Source organism: Ammospiza nelsoni, chromosome 3 (assembly GCF_027579445.1).
Source record: "Ammospiza nelsoni isolate bAmmNel1 chromosome 3, bAmmNel1.pri, whole genome shotgun sequence".
NCBI lineage: Eukaryota > Metazoa > Chordata > Aves > Passeriformes > Passerellidae > Ammospiza > Ammospiza nelsoni.
Window position 1 is genome coordinate 4,931,904 of NC_080635.1, and position 22,465 is coordinate 4,954,368.

General features: G+C 54.3%; 1 protein-coding gene across 3 annotated transcripts; it reads left to right on the forward strand.

The window, feature by feature from the left end:
- Window positions 1-5,199: 5,199 nt before the first annotated feature.
- Window positions 5,200-22,215, forward strand: MERTK (MER proto-oncogene, tyrosine kinase). 3 transcript variants are annotated; one of them, XM_059468231.1, is made up of 19 exons: window positions 5,200-5,370; window positions 8,833-9,166; window positions 9,260-9,360; window positions 9,449-9,622; window positions 10,730-10,816; window positions 11,396-11,511; window positions 13,633-13,816; window positions 14,470-14,621; window positions 16,903-17,056; window positions 17,320-17,473; window positions 18,596-18,681; window positions 18,777-18,872; window positions 19,069-19,149; window positions 19,263-19,355; window positions 19,442-19,560; window positions 19,771-19,880; window positions 20,042-20,201; window positions 20,479-20,615; window positions 21,693-22,215. In XM_059468231.1, the coding sequence occupies exons 1-19, from the start codon at window positions 5,301-5,303 to the stop codon at window positions 22,150-22,152; spliced, it is 2,868 nt and encodes a 955-aa protein (XP_059324214.1). In that variant the 5' UTR covers window positions 5,200-5,300; the 3' UTR covers window positions 22,153-22,215. The 3 variants fall into 3 exon arrangements, with proteins under 3 accessions (XP_059324214.1, XP_059324216.1, XP_059324215.1); XM_059468233.1 differs by having other exon boundaries at window positions 17,353-17,473; XM_059468232.1 differs by having other exon boundaries at window positions 16,906-17,056.
- The last annotated feature ends 250 nt before the right edge of the window (window positions 22,216-22,465 follow it).

The window sequence follows — 22,465 nt, forward strand, 5'->3', positions numbered from 1 at the left end:
GCGCGCGCCCGCGCCGCCATGGCCGCGCCTCACGGGGCGCCCGCGGCGCTGCCGGGGGAACGCGGCTGCTCCCGGTGTGTCCTGGCGGGAATCCAGCGCCTCTCGGCACATCCCGAGGGGAGATTTCCCCCCAGAATTGCCATTTCAAAGTGCCACAGTCCCGCCGAGCGCTGTTGGTGGTGGTTGGTGACTGCTGTCCTCCCGTGGCCGCTTCCGTCGCGGATCGCCCAGCTCGCAGCCTGGGGCTGTGCTAGACTGTCTTTAAATATGTTTAGACGGGATGTTGGAAAGTAATTCTTCCCTGTGAGGGTGGCGAGGCACTGGAAGAGTTGCCCAGAGAAGCTGTGGCTGCTCCATCTCTAGAAGTGTTCCAGGCCAGGTTGGAGTGACTTGGGATAGTTGAAAGTTTCCCAGTGCATGGCAAGGAACTGGGTCATGTTTAAAGTTCCTTCCCACCCAAATCATCCCAGGATAAAGAATAATCAGAATCCATGTAGGGGGATTGTGATGGAAGCCAGGGGTGTAAAAGGGAGGAAAGGGTAAGGGAGATTGAGAATGAGCCCTCTTGTTTCCTAAACTCCTTTTCAGAGAGGAGGTGGGGTGAAGATGTATCCGATCTTTGGCTCAATCTGCATCAGAACTGACAAAGAGAAGGAGGAGATCTAAGAGAGATCCAGGGAGATCTTAGAACCCCTTTCAGTGCCTGAAGGGGCTCCAAAATAAAGGAAGAAAGAATTCTGTGCTGACATTCTCGTTTTGTTGTTGTTGTTGTTGTTGTTGTTGTTGTTGTTGTTGTGTCCCCGTGAACTGGAACAAGGGTGTTTGTTCCAGAACAGCCCTGCCCTACTTCTGCATGGCTCCTTCTCCAGTCACGTCTTATTCATTTCCCTGGCATTTGGCACCAAGGATCCTTGTCCATTATTCCCAACAATAACCATTTGGCTCCATGGCTGCCTGTGTTTGAGCTGTGAACATTATCCCAGAGAATGCCCCATGCCTGGGAGTGTTCCAGGCCAAGCTGACAGGGCTTGGAGCACCCTGGGATAGTGGAAGGTGTCCCTGCCCATGGCAAGAGGTGAGGCTGGACCATCTTTAAGGTCCTTTACGACCCAAAACATTCTGGGATTCTGGAATTCTCTGATATGGTGCTTAAGAAACTACTTTGTGGGTCTGATGGGAACTGATGCAGCCATAGGTACAGCCTGGGCATAGGTACAGCCCTGTTCCCAACATTCCATGTGCTCGTGACATGGATTAGCATAAATCTGTGTGAGTCTGGGCTCTGCTGACTTATCCCAGCTAAAATCCTGGCTTCTGGCACACAGGAGGGGCTGTTCTGTCTGGAGTGGAGGGAGGTTGTGCCATCCCCTCTCCCTCCTGGATGGGAGTTAAGCTTAGGAAAGACCTTTCAGATCATCAAGTCCAACCGTCAGGCATCACCACCACCATGTTCACCACTAAACCACGTCCTCAAGTGCCACATCCGCAGGTTTTTTTGAGCAATTCCAGGGATGATGATTCCACCACTTCCCTGGCAGCCTCTTTACAACCCTTTCTGTTGTCATAGGATTTGTGCCCCATCCATCCTGGCCTTGGACACTTCCAGGGATGAGACAGCCACAGAATCTCTGGACAAGATGTGCCAGGACCTCCTCACCCTCACAGGGAAGGATTTCTCCCCAATATCCCATCAAACTCTCCTCTAAAACCTGAATGGAGTAGCTCAATGGGAACTGAAAGGGCAAATTATTTATTTTCATGACGTGAATTTCACAATAATAAAGAAGGGAGAAGCTGTGGATGAATCGAAAACATACTTGAAACTGGGCTTTGGGGTTCTTTGGTTTAAGCTGGGACAGAAGCACTTCTGAGAAAGGAGAAGCAGGGTGGGAAAAGCCAATGTCCAACCTTTGTTTGTCCAAAGTGATTTGCAGAGCAGGAGAAATTGTTCTGGGAAGAACCAGCTGAGCCAAGGGACAGGATGTGCCCGGTAAGAGCTGCAGCGTGTCCCAGTGCCCAGAGCAGGCACAGCAAGAAAAAAGCATTTTAGTGGCATCACAAAATGTTCAGTTTTTCCCTGCAAATTGTTTGGGAGCTGCATCCTGTGCCTGGGGTTTAGCACTGAGCACAAACGGGCCAGCTGCCCTCAGCTAAGGACGTGTTGCCAAAGGAGTTTGGCATTTGAGAGAACAGGAGCCCCTGCAAACTGAAATAAAAATAGGCCCAAAGAGGAAGCAGAAATAAAGGAATGATTTAGCAAAATGAAAATAAAAACACAGAAATAGCCAGGGGGGAAAACCCTCAGCAGACAAAAACCCACCAGTCTGATTGCCAAGTGCCATTTCTGCTAAACAATCTGATTTCCCAAAGGTTCTGTTGACTCTGAGGTCTCCCAAAAGTCTGGTGAGGAAACAGAGTCGATGCTCTGAAGTGAAACTGCAGAAAAGGGGTCAGACTCAGGCACCTGCATTGCTGGGATCCTGCCAAGGGAGAGCTGGGGATCCCTGCAGAGAGGGATCCTGTGGGAGGAGAAGCTGTGAGGATAAGGATCTCTCCCTCTGGGGCAGGACACAGCAGATGAACACAGACACCTTGCTGCTGATGGATCGGATAACCTTGGGTAGCGACTGGTTTAGCTGGTTCAGGGCCAGTCCTGCTGCTCAGGCAGGCAGGCTTTGTGTCCAGGAAAGGTTTTCCTCTCCTTCCTTTGACATCAGTTGCCCTTTTCCCTCTCCTGCTGTCCCAGGAGGTGTTCTCAGGGCCAAATGCCACCTGATTCCCAAAGCTGGGCAGCAGGAATGGGGGATGCTGCTTGGGGAGATCTGGTGAGTCAGGGGCCAAAAACCATGAGTGGTTTGTGTGGATACCCCCCAACAACTGTTGAGTTTGGGCTGTGGGGATGGAAATCTGTCACCTGCTCCAAAAAAGGCCACTCCAGTGTTCCATATGCCATGAGGAGCAGGAGGATGGCAGCTAGGTATCCAAGTGCCAAAGGGTGAGACTGGCTCCTGCCAGCTGCTTCCAGGCCTTTCCTATCACAAACCTCACCTGAGAGCTTCTCCTCTGATTTCTCCCCTCTGACTTTTTCCTCCCTCTCCATGCACCAGCCTCTTCCTCACGTCAGGTTGTGCAACAAGCCCTCTGGAGCTGGAGCAGAACCCAACCTGCTGCAAAGAAATGACCCAAATCAGGGGATTTTGGGGAGCTGCTGAAATCCTCTTTATGGTCCTGCGTGCTCTTGTTTATTTCTTTAATTCCTCTTTTGCACAAACTTCTCTTCCTCACCCCGTGTTAGTGGGACAACTGCATCCTGATGCAAGGGCCATTCCCACTCTGCAGCCCACAGAATCCAAAGCTTTTCCATTGCTTTGTTCCCAAAAATTGCAAAGCCAGCAGGAGCAGTGAGGAATGCAGCCAGATCAAAGTGCACTCGTGTGGCAAATGCTGACCACAAATGACAGGCATGGGACAAATGTCTGTCCCTGGTCTCGTCCTGCTCCCTGGGAGATGCTAGATCCACAGGGAAGGAATACCCAACATCTGAAGGAAAAGCAGTGCTGCTGGATCTGCATGGAAGATGCTCCAACTTCTTGCAGCAGTTTTAGTGAGAATCTCCCCTTTCCTCAGGGCCTCCAACTCCAGGAGCCCTTCCTTGGCTGCTGATGGCTTCAAGATGTGGGAAGCTGGGAGGAAAATTCAATACCTGTCACCAAAGCCTGGGAATGTGCAGTGAATAAGCAGCTTTGCAAGTCAAAGAAGTCTGGGAGTGATTTGTCGGAGGTTTTTCTTCCCAGATGGAAAAGGCTTCAAAGTGGATTAGGAATGGTTCTGTTCTTTGGGAAGAGTGCAGCAGGCAGTGACTCGTGTCACAGGTTCAGGGAGCAGAGAGGTTGGAGCAGAGAAATTCCAGTGCCTTTCAGCCACACCCTCAGGATGCTGGTTCCCCAAATCCCAGTCCCTTCCCGTGGAGGGGGGAACACTCATGGCCTTGATCCACCTTGGTCCCAAATGTCCCCATGCAAGGCCAGTGTTGGGGCCGGGTCTGAATATCCAGAACTCCCTTGTTTCCTTCCCATGCCACAGGAGATGTGTTCAGTTTGCCTTGTGTTAACAGCTCATGTTTGTTTCACCTGGGTCTTCCTCCTTTTCTTGTTTTTGTCCCTGTCCCCTCTTGTCCTACTGGTGTGGGCCAGGTGGGAAGGAGCAGTGCCTTCAGCTCAGCATTCCCATGCTGGACAGGCCACAGGGCAATGGGGGGAGATCCCAGAGGGTGAAGTCACTGGTCCTGCACCCGGGTCACAACAACCCCATGGAGCACTGCAGGCTGGGAATGAGTGGCTGGGAAAGGTCCGAGGTGTGCAGTGCCTGAGCACAGGCCCAGGTGTGCCCAGGTGTGCCCAAGGAGGCCAATGGCACTGGTGTGGCCACAAGACCAGGGCAGTGACCATCCTCCTGTGTGACCACTGGTGAAGCTTCACCTCAAATCCTGAAGGCAATTTTGGGCCCTGCATGGAAAGAAAGACTTGGAGGGGCTGGGGTGTATCCAGAGATGGGAATGGAGGTAGGGAAGGGTCTGGAACACCAGGAGCAGCTGAGGGAGCTGCGGAGCTTAGCCTGGAGACAAAGACGTTCAGGGGGGACCTTGTCACTCTCTGTAAGTGTCTGAATCATGGAATGCTTTGGGTTGGAAGGACTTTAAAACTCATCCCATTCCCCACCACGGGCAGGGACACCTTCCACTATCCCAAGTTGCTCCAAGCCCCATCCAACTTGGACACTGCCAGGGATGGGGCAGAGGAAGTTGTAGGTGAGAGTCGGAATGGGGCAGAGGAAGTTGTAGCACTGTGAGAGTCGGTCTCTGCTCCGGGGTAACAAGTGACGGGACAAGAGGAGTCTGCCTCAAGCTGTGGCAGGAGAGGTTTAGGTTGGACATTGGGAAAATTCCTTCACAGAAAGGCCTGTCCAGACTGTCCAGCCCTGGCACTGCTGCGCAGAGAAATGGCGACTCCCCACCGCGCAGGGGTGTAAGAGCCGTGCGGCCCTTGGGGACAGGGCGCAGTGCTGGCTCCGCAGTCCGGGGGAGCGCTCTCGGCCCGGCCGCGCCGGTGCTGCCCGCGCCCTCCCCCGCCGGGAGGCGGGACGGGGCCGGCCCGGGGCGGAGCGGCGGCGCCGGCGGCCCCCGAGCGAGAGTGTCCCGTTCCCGGGGCCGCTGCCAGTCCTGCCCGGTCCCGGTGGCGGAGCGGTGCCGGTCCGGTGTCGGTGTTGGAGCGCGGCGGCGGCGCTGGCGGTGCCGGCGGGCGATGGGCGGCGGGCGCTGGGCGCTGCTGTGGGCGCTGCTGGCGGCCCTGCGCCCGCCCCGCGGAGCGGCCGGTGAGTCCGCAGGGGCACGGAGGGGACCGGGGAGGGCACCGGGACGGGGGAGACGAGCGGAGCTTGGCCGGGGAGCGCCTTCCCCGCGGGGGCTGCTCCGGGCCGGCTGTGGCGGGGACAGCACGGGCGGCCGGTGGGTGCCGGGGAGAGGCTGCGCAGGGATGTCCCGAGGGGATTCTGGCCGATCGCAACCCGGAGCGGGTCTGGCTGCTGTGGTACGCGGGGTTCGGCTGTCCCGGGACACGCAGTCTGGCTGTCCTGCGACACAGGGTCTGGCTGTCCCGGGACACGCGGTTTGTCTGTCCTCGGACCCGCGGTCTTGCTGTCCTGCCACACAGGATTTTGCTGTCCTGGAGAACAGGGTCTGGCTCCTCTGGGACGTGACTTGGATATCCTGGCACACCATCTGGCTGTCCCAGGACAAAGCTCTGCCTCCACAGCGTGGTCCTGCCCCAGTACTTCACTGCCTGATGTGCCTCTGCTTGCCGGGGACACCGCGACAGGCAGGGACCACAAATTGTGGCAGATCGGGGTGGGATTTGCCCCGTTAGTCTTGAGCCAGCTACGTAGCGATGCTGAGGAAAATCCTCGGGAATCACCACGGTTTGTGGTGCTTTGCAGTGCAGGCAGTTTGGTGGATTTTCAACTCCATTTGGAGAAAGAAATGAGGAAATAAAGTAGTTTTTGGACTTTCAAAAATCCTGTGATCGGGACTGCCTGACCTTTGGGAGCTGCTGGGTGACCTCAGGGCTGCTGGGGGGTCTCGGAGTCGCTGTGCTGATGGAATTTAGCAGGGAAGAAAGGAATGTGAGTGTTTGCTTTGGGCAGGGAGGAGTTAAAGTCCTGATTGTCACAGCAGGAGCCTGCAGTGAGGGGAACCCTCTGTGGATGTAACCAGGAATCCTGGGCTGGTTTGTACAAAAGGTGTTTGAATAAGGAAGATTTCTTTGGATTCAGGTGTGGCCTCGGGGAAAATTAATTTCTTACAATCACAGAATTGTTTGGCTTGGAAAAGATCATTGAGTCCAACGTTAACCTGACACTTCCAGGTCTACCACAGCTCCCAGGGAATGGGAGGTTGGATTCCCCACAGGCAGGGGCTCCTCATTCATTCCTCCTGCTCAGTGAGCAGAAGCTCTTGTCAGCAGGTGAATTACTCCCAGCAGTGGGAATTCCAGGGCTGGGGATGCAGCCAGTGTTTTGGCAGACCTGGATGCATCATGACTGCAGTAAAGACCTTGTTTCAGTCGTGGTTACTTCATTCCTAATGAAGTATTCTGCCCGATTTTCCTGCTAAAATTCCTCTCCCTCCAGGGAGAAAGGCACAGAGGACCTGTGCAGCAAGCTCTGCCTGTGCTGGCCCTGGAGTTTTGCTGCAGTTCCAGGTGTTCAGGAGAGCAGCAGTGCCCTTGCAAGTGGTTTGATTTCCACGCCAGGTTTTGCCTCAGGCCTGGCTGTGGTTGGGACGGGAGTTGCTCCTGCACCCACACAGGCACGCCAGGCTTGCAACTCCCTGGCTTTAGCCCGGGGTTTTAGAGCCAGCCTAGCTGCTCTGGGCTCAAGCAAGAGCTCTCCTGCCACACAGGGTGAGTCCCTTCCAAGCTGCTGGAAGGACATCCCCATCCCAAACTTGTGGGGTATCCAAAGGCGGTGCTGGAGATGAGGAATTCCTGAACTCTCGTGAGTCAGAGAGGAAAGTATTTCATTCCCCGGCCAGCAAACACCTCTTCCCACTTAATTAGCGTGAAAACAAGGCTGAGATCCTCCTTGCTCTTTGTCTTTAAGCTTGGAGCAGCCCGGGGAAGCAGAAAGCATCCCAGGACACAGCACAAATCCATGGCCTCCCCAGCCAGGGGTCTGTGCCGGAGGAGCTGCTCTGGCCAGAGCCAGAACCCTTCAAATGGAGCATGAAAATAGCACTTGGAGCCTGGATTGTGCCAGGCAGGGAGCAGCTCCAGCCTGGGTGACCTCCGGGAGGAGCAGGGGAGGGAAGGGAATTTGGGGTCGCTGCTTGTTTGCGTTTGGCAGATCCTTTGGGAGCTCTGGAGACGTGGCTGCACATCCATGGCTGTCCCTGCAGCTTTGCAGCAGTCACATGGGCTCTGTTTGTGCTGCTTTGGGAGGCTCAGGGACACAGGTTGGAAAAGCTGCAGCTCTTTTTGTGTTTTGTTTTGTTTTTTTTTTTTTCTGAAAGGGAAACCCATTGTGCTGCGGGAGAGGCAGGGAGAGCCTCCCCCTTCTCTCTGGATTTAAAAACCCTGCTGGCATTCTGTCCTCAAGCAGCATTTCTTGAGGGTTAAAAATAGGAAGAGATTTAGCAAAGGGATATATCCAACCTCAAAATTGGGCTGTATTTCTTGGCTCTGGGAAAAGCACACCAGGCTCGTGCACCATTACTCACAACAGTGATGACGTAGCTGTAAAAACTTGTTGTTTGATGTTTGAGGGCTAAAACCTGCCCAAAAACAAACTCAGCTGAGCTCAGGTTCAATAAGAACTGTGCTTTCTTTATCTTTTAAACTGTGAGTGGTTGTTTGGCTTTTCTTTCTTGGAAAAGGGAATTAATTTAGTTGAAATTCCTGTCTGGCACAATGCCTTTGCTCGCTGAAAGGGAGATTTACCACTCAGCTCGGGATTGCTGATGGCTGGGAAAGCCTCAGGAAGCTCAGAAATGGTCCAGAAAAACCTCCACGTGCTGGATCCCCTAGATGTGATCTCAAAAACACACGCATTTTTGGAAGAGAATTGCTTGAAGTGGAGCTGCTCTTCTTCTCAGCCGTGGCTGGGTGGGAAGTGCTTGGAGGAGGGGGAAAATGCCATTTGGTGACTTGGAGGTGAGGGTATGAAATCCTCAAAAAGAGCTTTCCCTTGGGAAAAAAATGTGGGAGAAGACCCTGGGAGAGCAGCACTGAGCAGCAGCTGGCTCCTATACACTGTCCAAAGGCATTTCTTCATCTGTCTGCAGCTCTTTTCCTGGGAAAGGCAGTGAGTGGAGGCACTTAAAGAAAGTTGACTCAGAGCGTGTCCCGCTCTCCCTGTCCTGGGAAGGGACAGGCTCCTGGCAGAGCCTAAAATCAGCAAAATTCCAGCCGGGAGCTCTTCCTCTGCCCCAGCTGAAAATGCTTCAGATGAGGCCCCGCAAGGGGTTTGCCGAGTAAAGTCCTGTAAAGTCCCAGATTCCTGCTGCCCAGGCATCCTTTTATGTTCCAGTCCCGGGGGTGTAACACAGCAGGAATAGCTCCTGCCTCTCCCCAAAGAAACGTGGCTGAGTGTTTTCTCTAGCTTGGGCTGCTGCTGTTTGTTTTAAAAAGGACTTTTTTAGAGCTGCTACCTGTACAGAATCCTGGGACGACATTTTGGGAAATGGAAATGAGCTGCCTTTGATTATTCTTGGGGTTGTTTTGCTGCGAGGTCTCCCAGACTTGCTGGTGGTGGTGACAAGCCTCAGGTGTTGCCTTGCAGAGGATGCTGATGGGGAAGGAGGTGTGAGGCCATTCCTGTTGGCACATTCCCGGCGTTCCCAGCGGAGCCTGCTCTGGAGCACCGGGGAGGAGCCCCCAGGCAGCTCTGCTGGACAGCTCAGCTTCAACCCCACGGTGCCACGCGTGGTCATCAACGAGCACAAGGACGTCACCTTCAACTGCTCCATCCGAGTGCCTCAGGAGCTGCTGCGGCCCGATGCCCCGGGAATTTCCCTCTGGAAGGACGGGAGGGAGCTGCACGTGCTGGATCGCATCGCCAGCAGCCACTTTGAGATCGTCGTTGAGGAGGAGGTGGCCATGACCTCCACCTTCAGGTGAGTGCTGCTGGGGCAGGTGGGGATGAGGGCTGGCTCCCAGGGAAGGTGGGAAGCCGCAATCCCTGAGGTGGTGTCCCTTGTGTCCGGCAGCATCCTCGGCGCCCAGCGCTCGGATAACGGCTCCTACGTCTGCAAACTCAACATCTCCGGCGTGGAGGTGGTGTCTGACCCCATCCTGGTGCTGCTGGAAGGTGAGCTGGAGCAGCTCTGGAGTTGTGTCCTGGCTCAGTGACCAGGAGTCAGAATTGGGGAATCCTTTGCTTCCCTGTGTCCGTGCAGGTCTCCCGCACTTCATCCATCAGCCCGAGCAGCTGAATGTCACCAGGAACAGCCCCTTCAACCTGACGTGCCACGCTGTGGGGCCTCCAGAGCCTGTGGAGATCTACTGGTTCCGGAACAACATCCTGGTCTACCACAAACCCCAGATCTCCCCATCGGTCCTGACTGTGCCAGGTGAGCTGGGAGTGTCCCTGCCATGGAGTGTCCCTGCTGTAGGACACCACAGCTGGGAATGTGTCCCAGAGCTGCTCCCTGCCAGGAGGGGCTGTTCCCATGCCATGCACAGTCCTGGGGCCCCTCTGGAGCAGGAAGCCCCATCTGACCCCTTCTGGCTGCTGCCAGAAATCCCTTCCTTGATTTCAACTCAACCAACTCTTTCCTGAGCAAGCAGCAGATTTTTCCGCCAGCCTCTGGCTGTGCCAACAGGAACCTGGCTGCTCTCCTGGGCTGCTGGAATGTTGGTCCCCACTTTCTGGAAGAGTTTGGGATGCCCCCTGTGCTGTGTGTCCGTGACAGCTGCTGGGACACAGGGAGAAAAATCCTTGGTGTCCCATAAACCCCCACTCTGGTTTGCTGCAGAGGCAAAAGATGGGGTATTTCTTGCTTTGCTCACGAGGAGGAGGCTGGTGGTTAATTAAGAGCTGGGCTATAATTGCCTGGTCTTGGCACCCAGCAGCAGGCAGCCTTTAAAGGGCAGTGAAAGCCGGAAGGAGTGACTCATTCCTCTTGGATGTCCTCACATCCGCCTGGCACCCGCCAGGATGGGTCATTGGAGCAGAGCTTCTCCTGGCCCAGGAGCCCTGGCACCCTGCTGGGATGAGCCAGCACTCCCCACGTCCACCTTGGCACGGGACAGGCATCCCAAGCCCGGGGTCACCTCACCCAGCCGGGAGAATCCGCCCTCGGGTATTTCCAGTGGTCCTTCCCTGCCATCAGCTGCGGGATTTGAGCAATCCTTGACCAGCACTAAATCATCTGACCAGGCCGTGGCAGGGGCTCTTCTGCTTTCTGCCTTTCCCCTTTTGGAGGGAGAACAGCCCCTTGCTCAGGAGCTTGTGCAAGGTTTCCGCGGGGACATCCCGTCCCTGCTGTGTCCGGCAGGGATGGCACACGTGTGCCCCCGGGGTGGGACTGGGACAGCTGGAGCCTGGGGTCACCCCCGGGCACTGGCACCAAAAGTGTCACACAGGGAAGTGAAAACAGGCTAAAACCTTGAGTGTTTGGTGGTGGGATTGGGATGTTTTTGGGATATCCAGGGAACGGGGCTGTGTTTTCCGGCAGGACTCAACGAGTCGGCGCTGTTCAGCTGCGAGGCCCACAACAGCAAAGGCCTGACTGCATCCAGCCCCGGCCAGGTCAACATCAAAGGTCAGCTCCCATTCCCTGTTAAACCCCTGTGCAATCCCACACATCCCAGCACTCATCCCTCACAAGCTGAGGGAGATCCCTCCAATCCTGCAATTAAAATCCAGCAGGATCTGGTTGTAACGTGGTCATCCTGGTTTGGTCATCCCAGCACTGGGATGGGGGAGGGAGAGCCAAAATCTAAATTTGAAAGCAAAACTGTCAGCTTCAAAGCAGGATTTGGAAGGGCTGCATCGCTCCTTTCCTTCCTTCATAACCAGGGCGGTGCTCCATAAGAATTTTCCATAGGAAACAGTGGAAATTGCTGACATTCCTGATGGGAGCCGCTCCAGCAATGTAAGGAGGGTGTTCCCCAAAATAAATCATGGTCTTTAGGCTGCCCAGAGTGGTCACAAATATAGAAATGGCCAAAATAGTTCTGAAAGTGACATTTTTGTGCTTCCCTATCCGGTGGTCCGGCGCATCTGCAGAATTCAGATGTGGGGTCACACACTGAGCCCTGGGAGCTCCAGGGAAAAGCCACCGTGCCAGGTTTGTGTTTGGGCTTCCAGCTGACTGACTGCCCTTGGCTTCTCCCTGCAGGAATCCCATCAGCTCCTGTCAGTGTGCAGGTCCTCAACAGGACAGCCCATGGAATCAGGATATCCTGGGTGCCAGGCTTTGATGCCTTCTCTGCCTTGAACAACTGCAGTGTCCAGGTAAGCATCCAGAATTCCCATATCCCTGCAGCTCCCCCACACGGATGCTCCGAGGCAGGTGGAAGTTGGTGGTGTTTGGCATGAGCTGCACAGATTTCATGGAATCCTGGAATGGTTTGGGTTGGAAGGACCTTAAAGATCATCCAGTTCCAGCTCTCTTCCAACACCTTCCACTATCCCAGGTTGCTACAACCTGGTCTTGGGCACTTCCAGGGATGGGGCAGCCACAGCCTCTTTGGGCAGCTTTGCCATAGCCTCACAGGGAGCATTTTCTTCCCAATATTCCATCTATCCCAGCCCTCTGGCAGTGGGAAGTCATTCTCCCTTGTCCTGTCACTCCAGTCCCTCTCTGGCTCTCCTGGAACCCCTTTCCATTGGGCAACACAGTCAGGTTGCCATGTGTTTTATGCACCTGGTCGAACCCTTCCCAACCAAGCAGCATTCCCAAAGTCAGGATTTGGAGGGGCAGGTTTCCCTCAGCTCCCCACTCCTGGGAAGGAGCTGAGGGATTGCCTGTATTCCTGGAGAACTCAGGGAACATCACATCCATGGGTAGAGCCTGCAGGCATTTCCCACCTGCTGCACGTGGCTGGCTTTGCTGTCTCATGGATATGATTTTTGTCCTGGAAAAATCTCCACTCCAGCTGGGATAACATGTGGAGAGAGGAGACCTTTGAAGCCAGGTAAAAGTGAAAGGAATTTCAGGGAAGAAAGGTACCAGGGCTAATATTAGCACCATGTCCTGCTGCTGCCTTCCAGCCGGAGCTTGGGAAGCGGGGTGGAGAGCCAAGGAATTTCCTATGACTTAACATTCATGGTGTGTCTGTAGGAAATAGCCTTTGAAAGTGGAAAACAGGAGAGGGTTTCTGGCAAAAACACAGCAGTGACTCAGCCCTTTTGCTGCTGTCCCCTTGGATAATCCCCGGGCCCACCGAGCCAGTGACTCATTCCCGAGGGCTGCAGCTGGCCCACCTGCCAGTTCCAACTGCTGCAGCCTGCAAACATCCTGATTTCTTCCCAGAATCCATGAATTTGGTGGGTTATTCTCAGAAGACAATTGAGGATTGGGCTGGATGCTCAGGAGTTTGGTCCTGGAAGCGTCGTGTGTGTTCCTGTGGTCGCTGCTCGCCTCCCTCAGAGCATCTTTTGACAGCTTGGGGATGGAGGTGGCATTCCCTGACTTTTTCAGGAGACAGGCAACCCTTCCCATTATTTGTAAGGAATGGGAAGCTGAGGGAAACCTGCCCCTCCAAATCCTGACTTTGGGAATGCTGCTTGGCTGGGAAGTGTGTGACCAGGACAGCAGCAAGCCCAGGCTTGCAGAGTCTTCCAGAGAACTACTTGAAGCCTTTCTGGGAATTTCTCCATGAAAACCTGAGGATGAGGGCTGTTCCTTTATATTTTGGCTGTAAAACAGATGCTGGGACCATCCTGGGATACCATGGGGGACTCTTTAGATTGAGCACAAGGATGGGTGTCCTGCCATCCCAAAATAATGGATGGGGGTTTTTCAGAGAAGTGCACAGCCCCTGGCCACATGGATTGGGTTCTCCTTGTTCTTGCACTTCCCTCTTTCCCCCCTCTGTCCCAATCCAGGAAGTGCTTCCTACAAAATGAGATGCTTCCTAGAAAGCTGCAGTGGCTCTGTGGGCAGCTCCATGGGGGCTCCACATCCATAAATTTGTCTTTCTGTGAAAAGCAGGACTTGTTTTTGGGATGTTGAATTCATCCATGCTGCTAAATGTTACAAGGATTGGGATTAGTCCCGTTACATCCCATGGAGATAAATCCTGTTTTCCAATGATGTGCTGCACAAAAAGTGGAGCTGTATTTTGTTTATTTGGGATGTGCTGCCTGGTTGTTTTATTCAGGGCTCCTTTTACTCTGAAACAGCAAATCATTCCTCCCTCCTTCCCAGCATCCCTGGAATATTCCCAGCTCCACATGTGCTGGAGCCCTCTCCCTGTGCCCTGTGAATGTCCTGCCATGAGCTTTCCCTGCAGGAGCTTTTCCCCGCAGAGTTCAGATGGGAGGCAGGGCTCTGGATCCTGTTTTCTAACATCTCTCCCTGCAGGTTGTTGCTGACTAATCCCTGTTTGTGGGCTGATTTTCCAATTAAAGGTCAAGGAAGTCGTTCCAAGAGGCAACGTCTCCCTTCAGGCCTTCCATGCCTCGGTGCCTCCCCACGTGTACCACATCCAGCAGCTGGAGCCCATGGAGGAGTACAGCATCCGTGTTTCCTGCGGGAATGAGGTGGGCTGGTCGGCATTCAGCCCCTGGATAACGGCCAGCACCACAGAGGGAGGTAGGAAATGGGAAGTGAGGGCTGAGAAGGGTTTCCCTGCCTCAATCCCTCTGGAGGAGAGGCACCTCCCGAGTCCTGGTTGCTCCCAGGGTGGGAAAGGAAACTTCTCCCTTTTTCATGGGCTTTCTGGTTGAGCTCCAGCTCGTTTTCCATCAGATTCCCACATCTCTGCACCATTTCTCCCAGCTTCCCTGAGCTCCTTTCCCATTGATCCCCACATCTCTGCACCATTTCTCCCAGCTTCCCTGAGCTCCTTTCCCATTGATCCCCACATCTCTGCACCATTTCTCCCAGCTTCCCTCACTCCTTTCCCATTGATTCCCACATCTCTGCACCATTTCTCCCTCACCTTCTTTTCCCATTGATTCCCACATCTCTGCACCCTTCTCCCAGTTCTCCCAGCTTCCCTCAGCTCCTTTAATTCCCACATCTCTGCACCCCTTCTCCCAGTTCTTCCAGCTCCTTTCCCATTGATTCCCACATCTCTGCACCCATTCTTGTGGCTTCCCTCAGCTCCTTTCCCATTGATTCCCACATCTCTGCACCCATTCCTGCGGCTTCCCTCAGCTCCTTTCCCATTGATTCCCACATCTCTGCACCATTTCTCCCAGTTCTCCCAGCTTCCCTCACTCCTTTCCCATTGATTCCCACAGCTCCGACCACGCCACCCCTGAACATCACAATGTCCTTCAATGAATCCAGCTCCTCGCTGGAGATCCACTGGGTGAAGCCACCCCTGGAGAGGATCCATGGGGAGCTCCAGGGCTACCACATCTGGTACAGGTGGCACAACTCCGAGGGCATGGTGAGTCACCAGGAAGTGGGGAAGAATGGCTAAAATCCTGGAAAAATTCCCAGCAGGGATGTCCAGATGGGTTTTGGTGCTTCCACAGATTCTTTTGGAGTTCATTTCTTTGCTGTCTTGGGCTTTCATGTGGGCTTCAATCCACTCCTGGCCTTGCATTCCCTGGATTTTGAGCTGTTCCTTACTCAGATGGGGTTTTTCCCTTCCTTAACCCACAGCACAGAATTTCAGAGCTTGAGGAACTCTTTGGCCCAAAGGCCTCTCTGTGAGTGCATGAAATCACCTGGCACACCCTGCTTGCCTTTTCTAGGATTTGGGAAGCAGCTGCAGGAATTTGCTAGGGCAAGGTTGGCCCGGGCTCTGGGCAAAAGATCCCATGCAGAGCCTGTGGATAAGAGCAGGAATGGATCCAGCTGTTTGAGGTTTGGGCTCCTCTGTGCCAGGCTGGCAGAGTGACCCCGGCTGGAAACAGTGACTCATGCCATTTTTTTGTCAGATGCTGCACTTTCTGTTCTCCTTTTGCTTCCCTGTATAGATCCAGCCTGAATGAAGCCAGGGAAACAAAATCATGGTCTTGTGACTCGGAAAAAAAGTGCTGACAGGGGCTGTCTCCCTCCAGCAAAAGGCCAAGCCCAGGCCTTGCCCTTTAAGCCCTGAGAGATTTATTGTTGCTGTTGTTGTTTGTTCATTTTTGTCCATTTTTCCAGCTTATGGAGTGAATTTTTTTCCAGTTCTCATTTTTTCCGTGAGTCTGAGACACGAGACTGGAGTTCTGACTCCTCAAAAAGCTCCTTCTAAGGTTGGACCTGATAATCTCAGAGGTCTTTTCTAACCTAAATGATTCTGTGTGAATGATTCCATGAAATAAAGTCCCTGAGTTGTGGCCCTGCACAGGCTAAATCTGGACTGCCCCAAAATAACCACCAGTTTTTGCAGGATAAAGTCGGGAAGAAGCTGGATTTTGGTGTCACAGGGCCACCTGCAGGCCTCTCAACAACCAGAAAATTCCCAAAAGTTGGTTTGTTTTCCTTCTTAACCAGCAGTCCTTGCTGGAGCCAAGGCTGCCTGAGTTGGGACAGGAAGAAATTCCTCAACTACCACAAAACTCATAAAATCCCATTAAATTTGGCAGGTCAGCCCAGCTTTGTGCTCACAGTCTGGGCTTGTCCTCAGATGATACAGCAGAGCCCTTTAGGACAGGGAAAGATCCCAGTTTCAGGCTGGTGATAGGGAAAGGATCCCATGTGGCTACAAGGAGGAGGAAGGCAGGAATGTGGGAGCAGAGGTGACAACAGGTCCCAGCTCCTGTCACTGCCACTAGGTGCCCACGCATTCCCAGGGCATGGGTGTTTCACATCGGTTTCCGTGGCTTTTTTGGGACAGGGAACAGAAACTGGTTCCATTTGAGAAGCTCTGAGTCCCTCTCCTCATCTCTCTCCTCACCCACTGATCCCCCTCAGCTCCATTTCCTCACCCACTGATCCCCCCTCAGCTCCATTCCCTCTCCTCACCCACTGATCCCCCTCAGCTCCTGCTTTTTTTTTTTGTGGGATGTTCAGGAAGGAGCCAGGTACTGCTAGGCACAGCAGCCTGCCAGATGTTTTGGCTGCAGCTGGGCAGCTGTTTTGCAGCTGGAAATCGGCAGGGAGCAGCAGCAGCACTTTCTCAGCTGGAAACGACCAGGAAAGGATGGAATTTGCAGGGAAAGGCTCCTATGTTTTTACTAAGCCATGCTGCCTCCTGCCATGGTACCAGCCAAGGAAATACATAAAAAAATACATAAAAATATGCATAAAATACATGGGACTGTAATTAGCTGGACACAAAAGCCACAGAAGGAGTGGTTTGTGAGCTTAGGATCTACTTCCAGAGCACTTGGACAATCCTACCAGGAGCACACGGATCCTGTGGGTGCTCCCAGGGCTCCAGTGGCCAAACTGGCCACAACAAAGGCTGAGGGTCACAATCCATGTCACCAGAGCCTTTCCCTTCCTAGCCAGCTCCTTCCCTGCCTCTTTTCTGGCTCTGGCTGCTGCTGTTGTGAGGCAGAGAGGGCCAGGAATGCTTGGATTGAACGGGAAGCGCCGCTCAGCCCCGCTCCCGATCCCATCCGGCCCTCGCACACAGGGCCATTCTTCTCTCTCAATAGCCGGGCGCTGCACTTCCTCTGAGCTGGGAAAGCAGAGCAGCTCCAAAGGTTGCCAAGGGGACAGTGCTCAGTAAATCCCCAGGTTTCCCTGCCTTCCCCAGCCCAGGATGTTCTTCTCTTTCCTCTCTCCAGCAGATCGTGTCCAACGAGGTCCGGCTGAACGGCAGCGTGGCCGTGCTGCCCGTGGTGGCCACCAATGCCACCTGCTCCGTCCGTGTGGCTGCTGTCACCAAGGGGGGAGTGGGACCTTTCAGCACTCCCATGGACATCTTCATCCCTGCCAGTGGTAAGGAGATGCAGGGCTGGATGCTGGGAATAGCCCAGGGCGTGCTTTCCATGAGGCCGTTCTGCATCACTCCTTCGGATGCTTTCCCTGTCAGCCAAGGATCCTGATTGGGGAGCAGGACAGCCTCACCCCTCATTCCCTTTTTTCCTCATTCCCATGTAACCCTTTGGGCTCTGCTGAAAACCCCTGGGAATTCCTGCCCCAAGCCCCAGGTGCTGCAGGCTGATTCTTTCACCGGCTCCATTAACAGGATATTTTCTTAGGATTAATAACCTCAGCCCCCTCTTCGACTCCAGCCTCCGGGAATGCCGACTCCTTTGTCGTGGCCCTGGGATTTATCTGCGGGACAATTGCTGTTGGAATCATCCTCTGCTTGTCCGTGGTCATCCACAAACGATGTGTGGAGACAAAATATGGGTAAGGGGATGGAAAAGAGGGTGGCTCCCAAGGGGTGGGGGGCCAGCAGCCTGTGCTGGATTTGGGGACAAGGATTCTGTCTCCAGGACTGATGTTGTTACCACAAATGACATTTTTTAAGTGGGTTTTTCCTTCCCCTCCCTTCCTTAGCTCAGCAGTTCACCTTTTGCTCACTATTCCTATTTTTAAAGGGAAGTGATCTTGTGCAACTTGGTGGGGGAGATGTTTTGGCACGGAAATGAGAGAGCAGAGGGTGTCACTGGTCACCAGAGGGTGACCTGAATCCAAGGGAGTGGCTGGAGCTGTATCAGGAGAGGTTAGGCTGGATTTGAGGAAAAGATCCTTCCCCCAGAGGGAACTGAACAGGCTCCCCAGGGAATGGTCACAGCTCCAAGGCTGCCAGAGCTCCAGGAGCATTTGGACAATGCTCCCAGCATTTGGACAATGCTCCCAGGAGCATTTGGACGATGCACTGGGTGGGATTGCTGGGGTGTCTGTGCAGGGCCAGGAGCTGGACTGGATGATCCTTGTGGGTTCCTTTCAATTCCACGATTCCATGATTCCATCATATCCCATGTCCTGGAGAAACCCTCCTGCCTCATCCCACGCCCGGGTTCAATGGCCCAGCATTGTTTAAAAACACAGACAAAGGGCTGTTATCTCCTGCAATAACCCAACACTCCTCACTCATCCTCGTGACTTCCCAAGTGCTGTTTAACTGCCCCGTGCTCCCAGTTTGGGAACTGGTACCGAGTAAGGATCCCTTTCCTAACTGGTTGTTGTCACTCTTTCCCTGCTTTCCCAGTTCTGGAGCATCCTGCCCTGGTTTTGTTTCCCAAAGCTGGACTCTGCAGGGCTCCAGCAGCATTCCTGCTCCTTGAGTAGGAAATGAGTATCCTATTTCCTCCCCAAAACCTCTGTGACTCACTCCTTGATGGTCCAGTGGTGTTTGTGGAGCTGTTGTTTTGCTCAGACATTGCAGGCGATGGTGCTGATCCAGGAAAAAGGAAATGGAACATGCATTTCCCCTTTTCCTGTGCATCCCCTGGGCTCCTTCCCCTGCCATGTTGATTCCTTCATCCAGCTGAAGCAGCCACAGCAGATGTGTTTGTGTTCCCTTAGGAATGCTTTCAGCAGGAGCGACTCGGAGCAGATAGTGAGCTACACAGCCAAGAAGTCCTACTGCAGGAGAGCCGTGGAACTGACCCGTAAGGACACATTTTTGTCCCTCTGGAAGAAGCTGGAGGGGCAAATGGCAGCAGGCAGGACGTGCCTGAGCTCCTCCTGTCCCCCTCTCTTGCAGTGGGAAGCCTGGGTGTCAGCAGGGAGCTGCAGCAGAAGCTGCAGGATGTTGTCGTGGACAGAAATGCCCTGAGCCTGGGGAAAGTCCTGGGAGAGGGTGAGTAAAACTCATTTAATTCCAACCTCCTGCCATGGGCAGGGAACCTTCCATGAGCCCAGCTTGTCCTCCTCCTGTCGCTGATGAGGAACGAGCCTTTTGGCTCCATCTTGGAGCATTCCAGATCTTAGGAATCTGGTGATGCCCTGAGAGGTGGTGCTTTGGATAAAGGGATTCCTTCTTTCCCGTGGTGCAGGGGAGTTTGGATCCGTGATGGAGGGACGGCTCAGCCAGCCCGAAGGGCCCCCACAGAAGGTGGCTGTGAAGACCATGAAGTGTAAGTTGTCTCTCTGCCCCACTGGATACCAACATTCCCAGGACCCCTCTCAGGAACAGCATCCTGGCAGCATTTTGGGGTTCTAAAGCTCTTTCTTTCTCTCTGCTTCCCAGTGGATAACTTTTCCCAAAGGGAGATTGAAGAGTTCCTCAGTGAGGCAGCGTGCATGAAGGACTTTGACCATCCCAATGTCATCAAGCTCCTCGGTATGGGCTCCCCCTTCCCACCCTCCAGCTGGGATTTGGGTGGATCCTTTTCCCAGGGCACTGTGTGAGGTGTCCATGTTTCCCAGGGGTGTGCATCGAGCTGAGCTCCCTGCAGGTGCCCAAGCCCATGGTGATCCTGCCGTTCATGAAGTACGGAGACCTGCACAGCTTCCTGCTCCGTTCCCGGCTGGAAATGGCCCCCCAGGTAGGGAGCACCAGGAGCAGAGGAATGGGGTGGGATCGAGGTGGGAAGGGAATCCCCTTCTGCAGCTCCTGCAGGCTCGTTGGTCAATGAATGGCAGGGTCTGAGGGATGAGAGCTCGTCTGCTGCCGTGGGCTCATCCATTGGGATGGCAGCCCTGGATAGGGAAGCCTTTTGGATCAGCACTGTGTAACCCCCACCTTCCCTCCCCAGTTTGTGCCCCTGCAGACCCTGGTGAAGTTCATGGTGGACATCGCCCTGGGCATGGAATACCTGAGCAGTCGGAACTTCCTGCACAGGGACTTGGCAGCTCGAAACTGCATGTGAGTGTTTTCCTCTGCCCCATCCCGCGGGATGAACCCTGCGGATTTACAGCACAACTCTGCTCCTTTCCATAAAAGTTCCCTTGGTTCTGAAACCCAGAGCTCAGCCTGGGGTCTGTGTGCTCATCCCTGGGGCTGTGCTGATCCCTGTTTTGCCCCAGGCTGCGGGATGACATGACGGTGTGCGTGGCAGACTTTGGGCTCTCCAAGAAGATCTACAGCGGCGATTACTACCGGCAGGGCCGCATCGCCAAGATGCCCGTCAAGTGGATCGCCCTCGAGTCCCTAGCTGACCGTGTCTACACTACCAAGAGTGATGTGGTAGGTCCCTGTGCCTGGAGGGACAGTCCCCTGGGCTGAGCCACGCCGTGCTCCTGTTGGAGTCATTCCCTGGAAGTGCAGAGGGCTGCCAGAGCCAGCGCAGTCGGTTCCTTGAGTAGGCCCCTCGCTTCCATCCTGGTCATTCCAGTTTTGGGAGCACCACAGCTCTGCCCGTTGTCCCTTGGATGCCAGGCAGTGACCTTTCCCCATGAAAAGCTTCATTCCATTCATTCCTCCTGGAAGTGTCCCTTCAGCCCTTTTCCCTTTGTGCCGGCAGTGGGCATTTGGCGTCACCATGTGGGAGATTGCCACGCGCGGGATGACGCCGTACCCAGGGGTGCAGAACCACGAAATCTACGAGTACCTCTACCATGGGCAGCGCCTGAAGAAGCCTGAGGATTGCCTGGATGAGCTGTGAGTCCTGGGGTCACAGCTGGGAAAATGGATTTTCCTAGAAACAAACCTCTTAATGTTTGCACAACATGCCTAAGGAAAGCTGGATCCTGGAGCAGAGCATGTGCCAGCATCTGCTGAACTCCAGGCAAAAATCCCAACAAATATCCTCAGGGGAAATAATGGGTTTGGAGGGCTGGCAAAGTCACCAGGAACAGTCAGTGATAGGACTTTTTGGTATTTTATTTATCTTTGGATTTGTTTTGGCCAAAAAGGTCCTGGCTGGTGATGCTCCTCTTTGTTCCACAAAACTCCCTCTAGGTCCCTTCCTTGCCTCAAATCTATAAATCTGTGTCCCTCTGGAAAGGGAAAATGCATCATACACAGACCTGTGGATTTCTGAGCAGCTCAGCAAAGGCCTTTCTCCCAAGCTTCTTTGCTCAGTTTTTCTCCAGTGCTGCTAGAGCTGATAATGTTTAACCCCCCATGGCTGAGAGCTTTGAATCCCAACTGAATAACCAGAGTTGTACATTCCTAAAAGGCTTCTCTCCATGGCCTGTTCCTGAAGGAAGCAGTGCAGGAACCTCTACGAATCCAGCCTGCTGGAGGGCAGAGAGGCTGGCAGGGACATGCTGGGAGCTTCCAGGGTTCCCTGACATCCAGCCTGGGAGCAGGAACCTGCCAAGGGAAGGACTGGGCATCCCACACAGAGAGCTGGGATGTTCCCAGGGAACAGATCCCAGGGCTGCACTGGAAGAGACTTCTCACATTTCTAACAGCTTGGGCTGATGAATCCATGCCCTTGGGAAGCAGCCTGAGCAGAGGGAGTTGGTTTCACTTTGATTTAATGGGAATTTCAAGGCTTGCCCAGCTTGGAGGAAAACTGGGAATCAACCCCCATGCCTCCCCTAATCCAGAGGAGTGCAGGCTGCCCAGAGAAGCTGTGGCTGCTCCATCCCTGGAAGTGTTCAAGGACAGCTTGGAGCTACCTGGGATGGTGGAAGGTGCCCCTGCAGGGACTGGATGAGCTTTAAGGTCCCTTACAAACCAAACCATTCTGGGATCCTCTATTAACCACACTCCTCTCCCGATTTCCAGGTATGAAATAATGTCTGAGTGCTGGAGAGCCGACCCTGCCACTCGCCCCACTTTCTCCCAGCTCAAAGTCCAGCTGGAGAAGCTGCTGGAAAACCTGCCCAGCTCCAAGGCATGCGGGGACATCATCTACATCAACACCGGCCTTCCCGAGCAGAGCCCGGACTCCACGCAGGATTCCGGCTTCCTGCAGGCGGACTCGGACTTGGACGCCGGGGAGGCGTCGGAGCCCGGCTCCCCCGGGGCTGAGGCGGCGCTGGTGGCTGTGGACCTGCATCCCAGCGAGCTGTGGGACAGCAGGTACATTGTGGAGGAGCAGCTGGCTGGCCCCGTGGAGGAGCCCTACGTGCCGCTGCTGCCCTGCCAGGCGCTGGAGCCCGGGAGCCGATGGAGCCAGGCCAGCACTCTGCCGGCATCGGAGCGGCCCGGGCAGGACTCGGAAGCGCCGCCGGGAATGGTGTGAGCGGCACCACGGCCAGGACACAGAGGGAATATTTTAATAAACACTCGTCTCTTTTATTTATTATCTCCTGCACGGTTTGCCTGGTGGAGGCTGGCTCTCCCCAGGAGCTTTTTCCTGGGCTGAAGTCCCAGGGGTTTGGAATTGACAGCGGAATTATTTTGCTGTAGTTATTCATCTTCTCCAGGAGGAGCAGAGCAGGGTGGGGTGGATGGTGCTGAGGGGGCAGCTGGCCTTGCAGGGCCTGGTGTTTTCCCCCTTTTCCATCCCGTGTTAAGGTTTCTGGGATGGGCATCCCCCTGGATGGTGAGTGCTC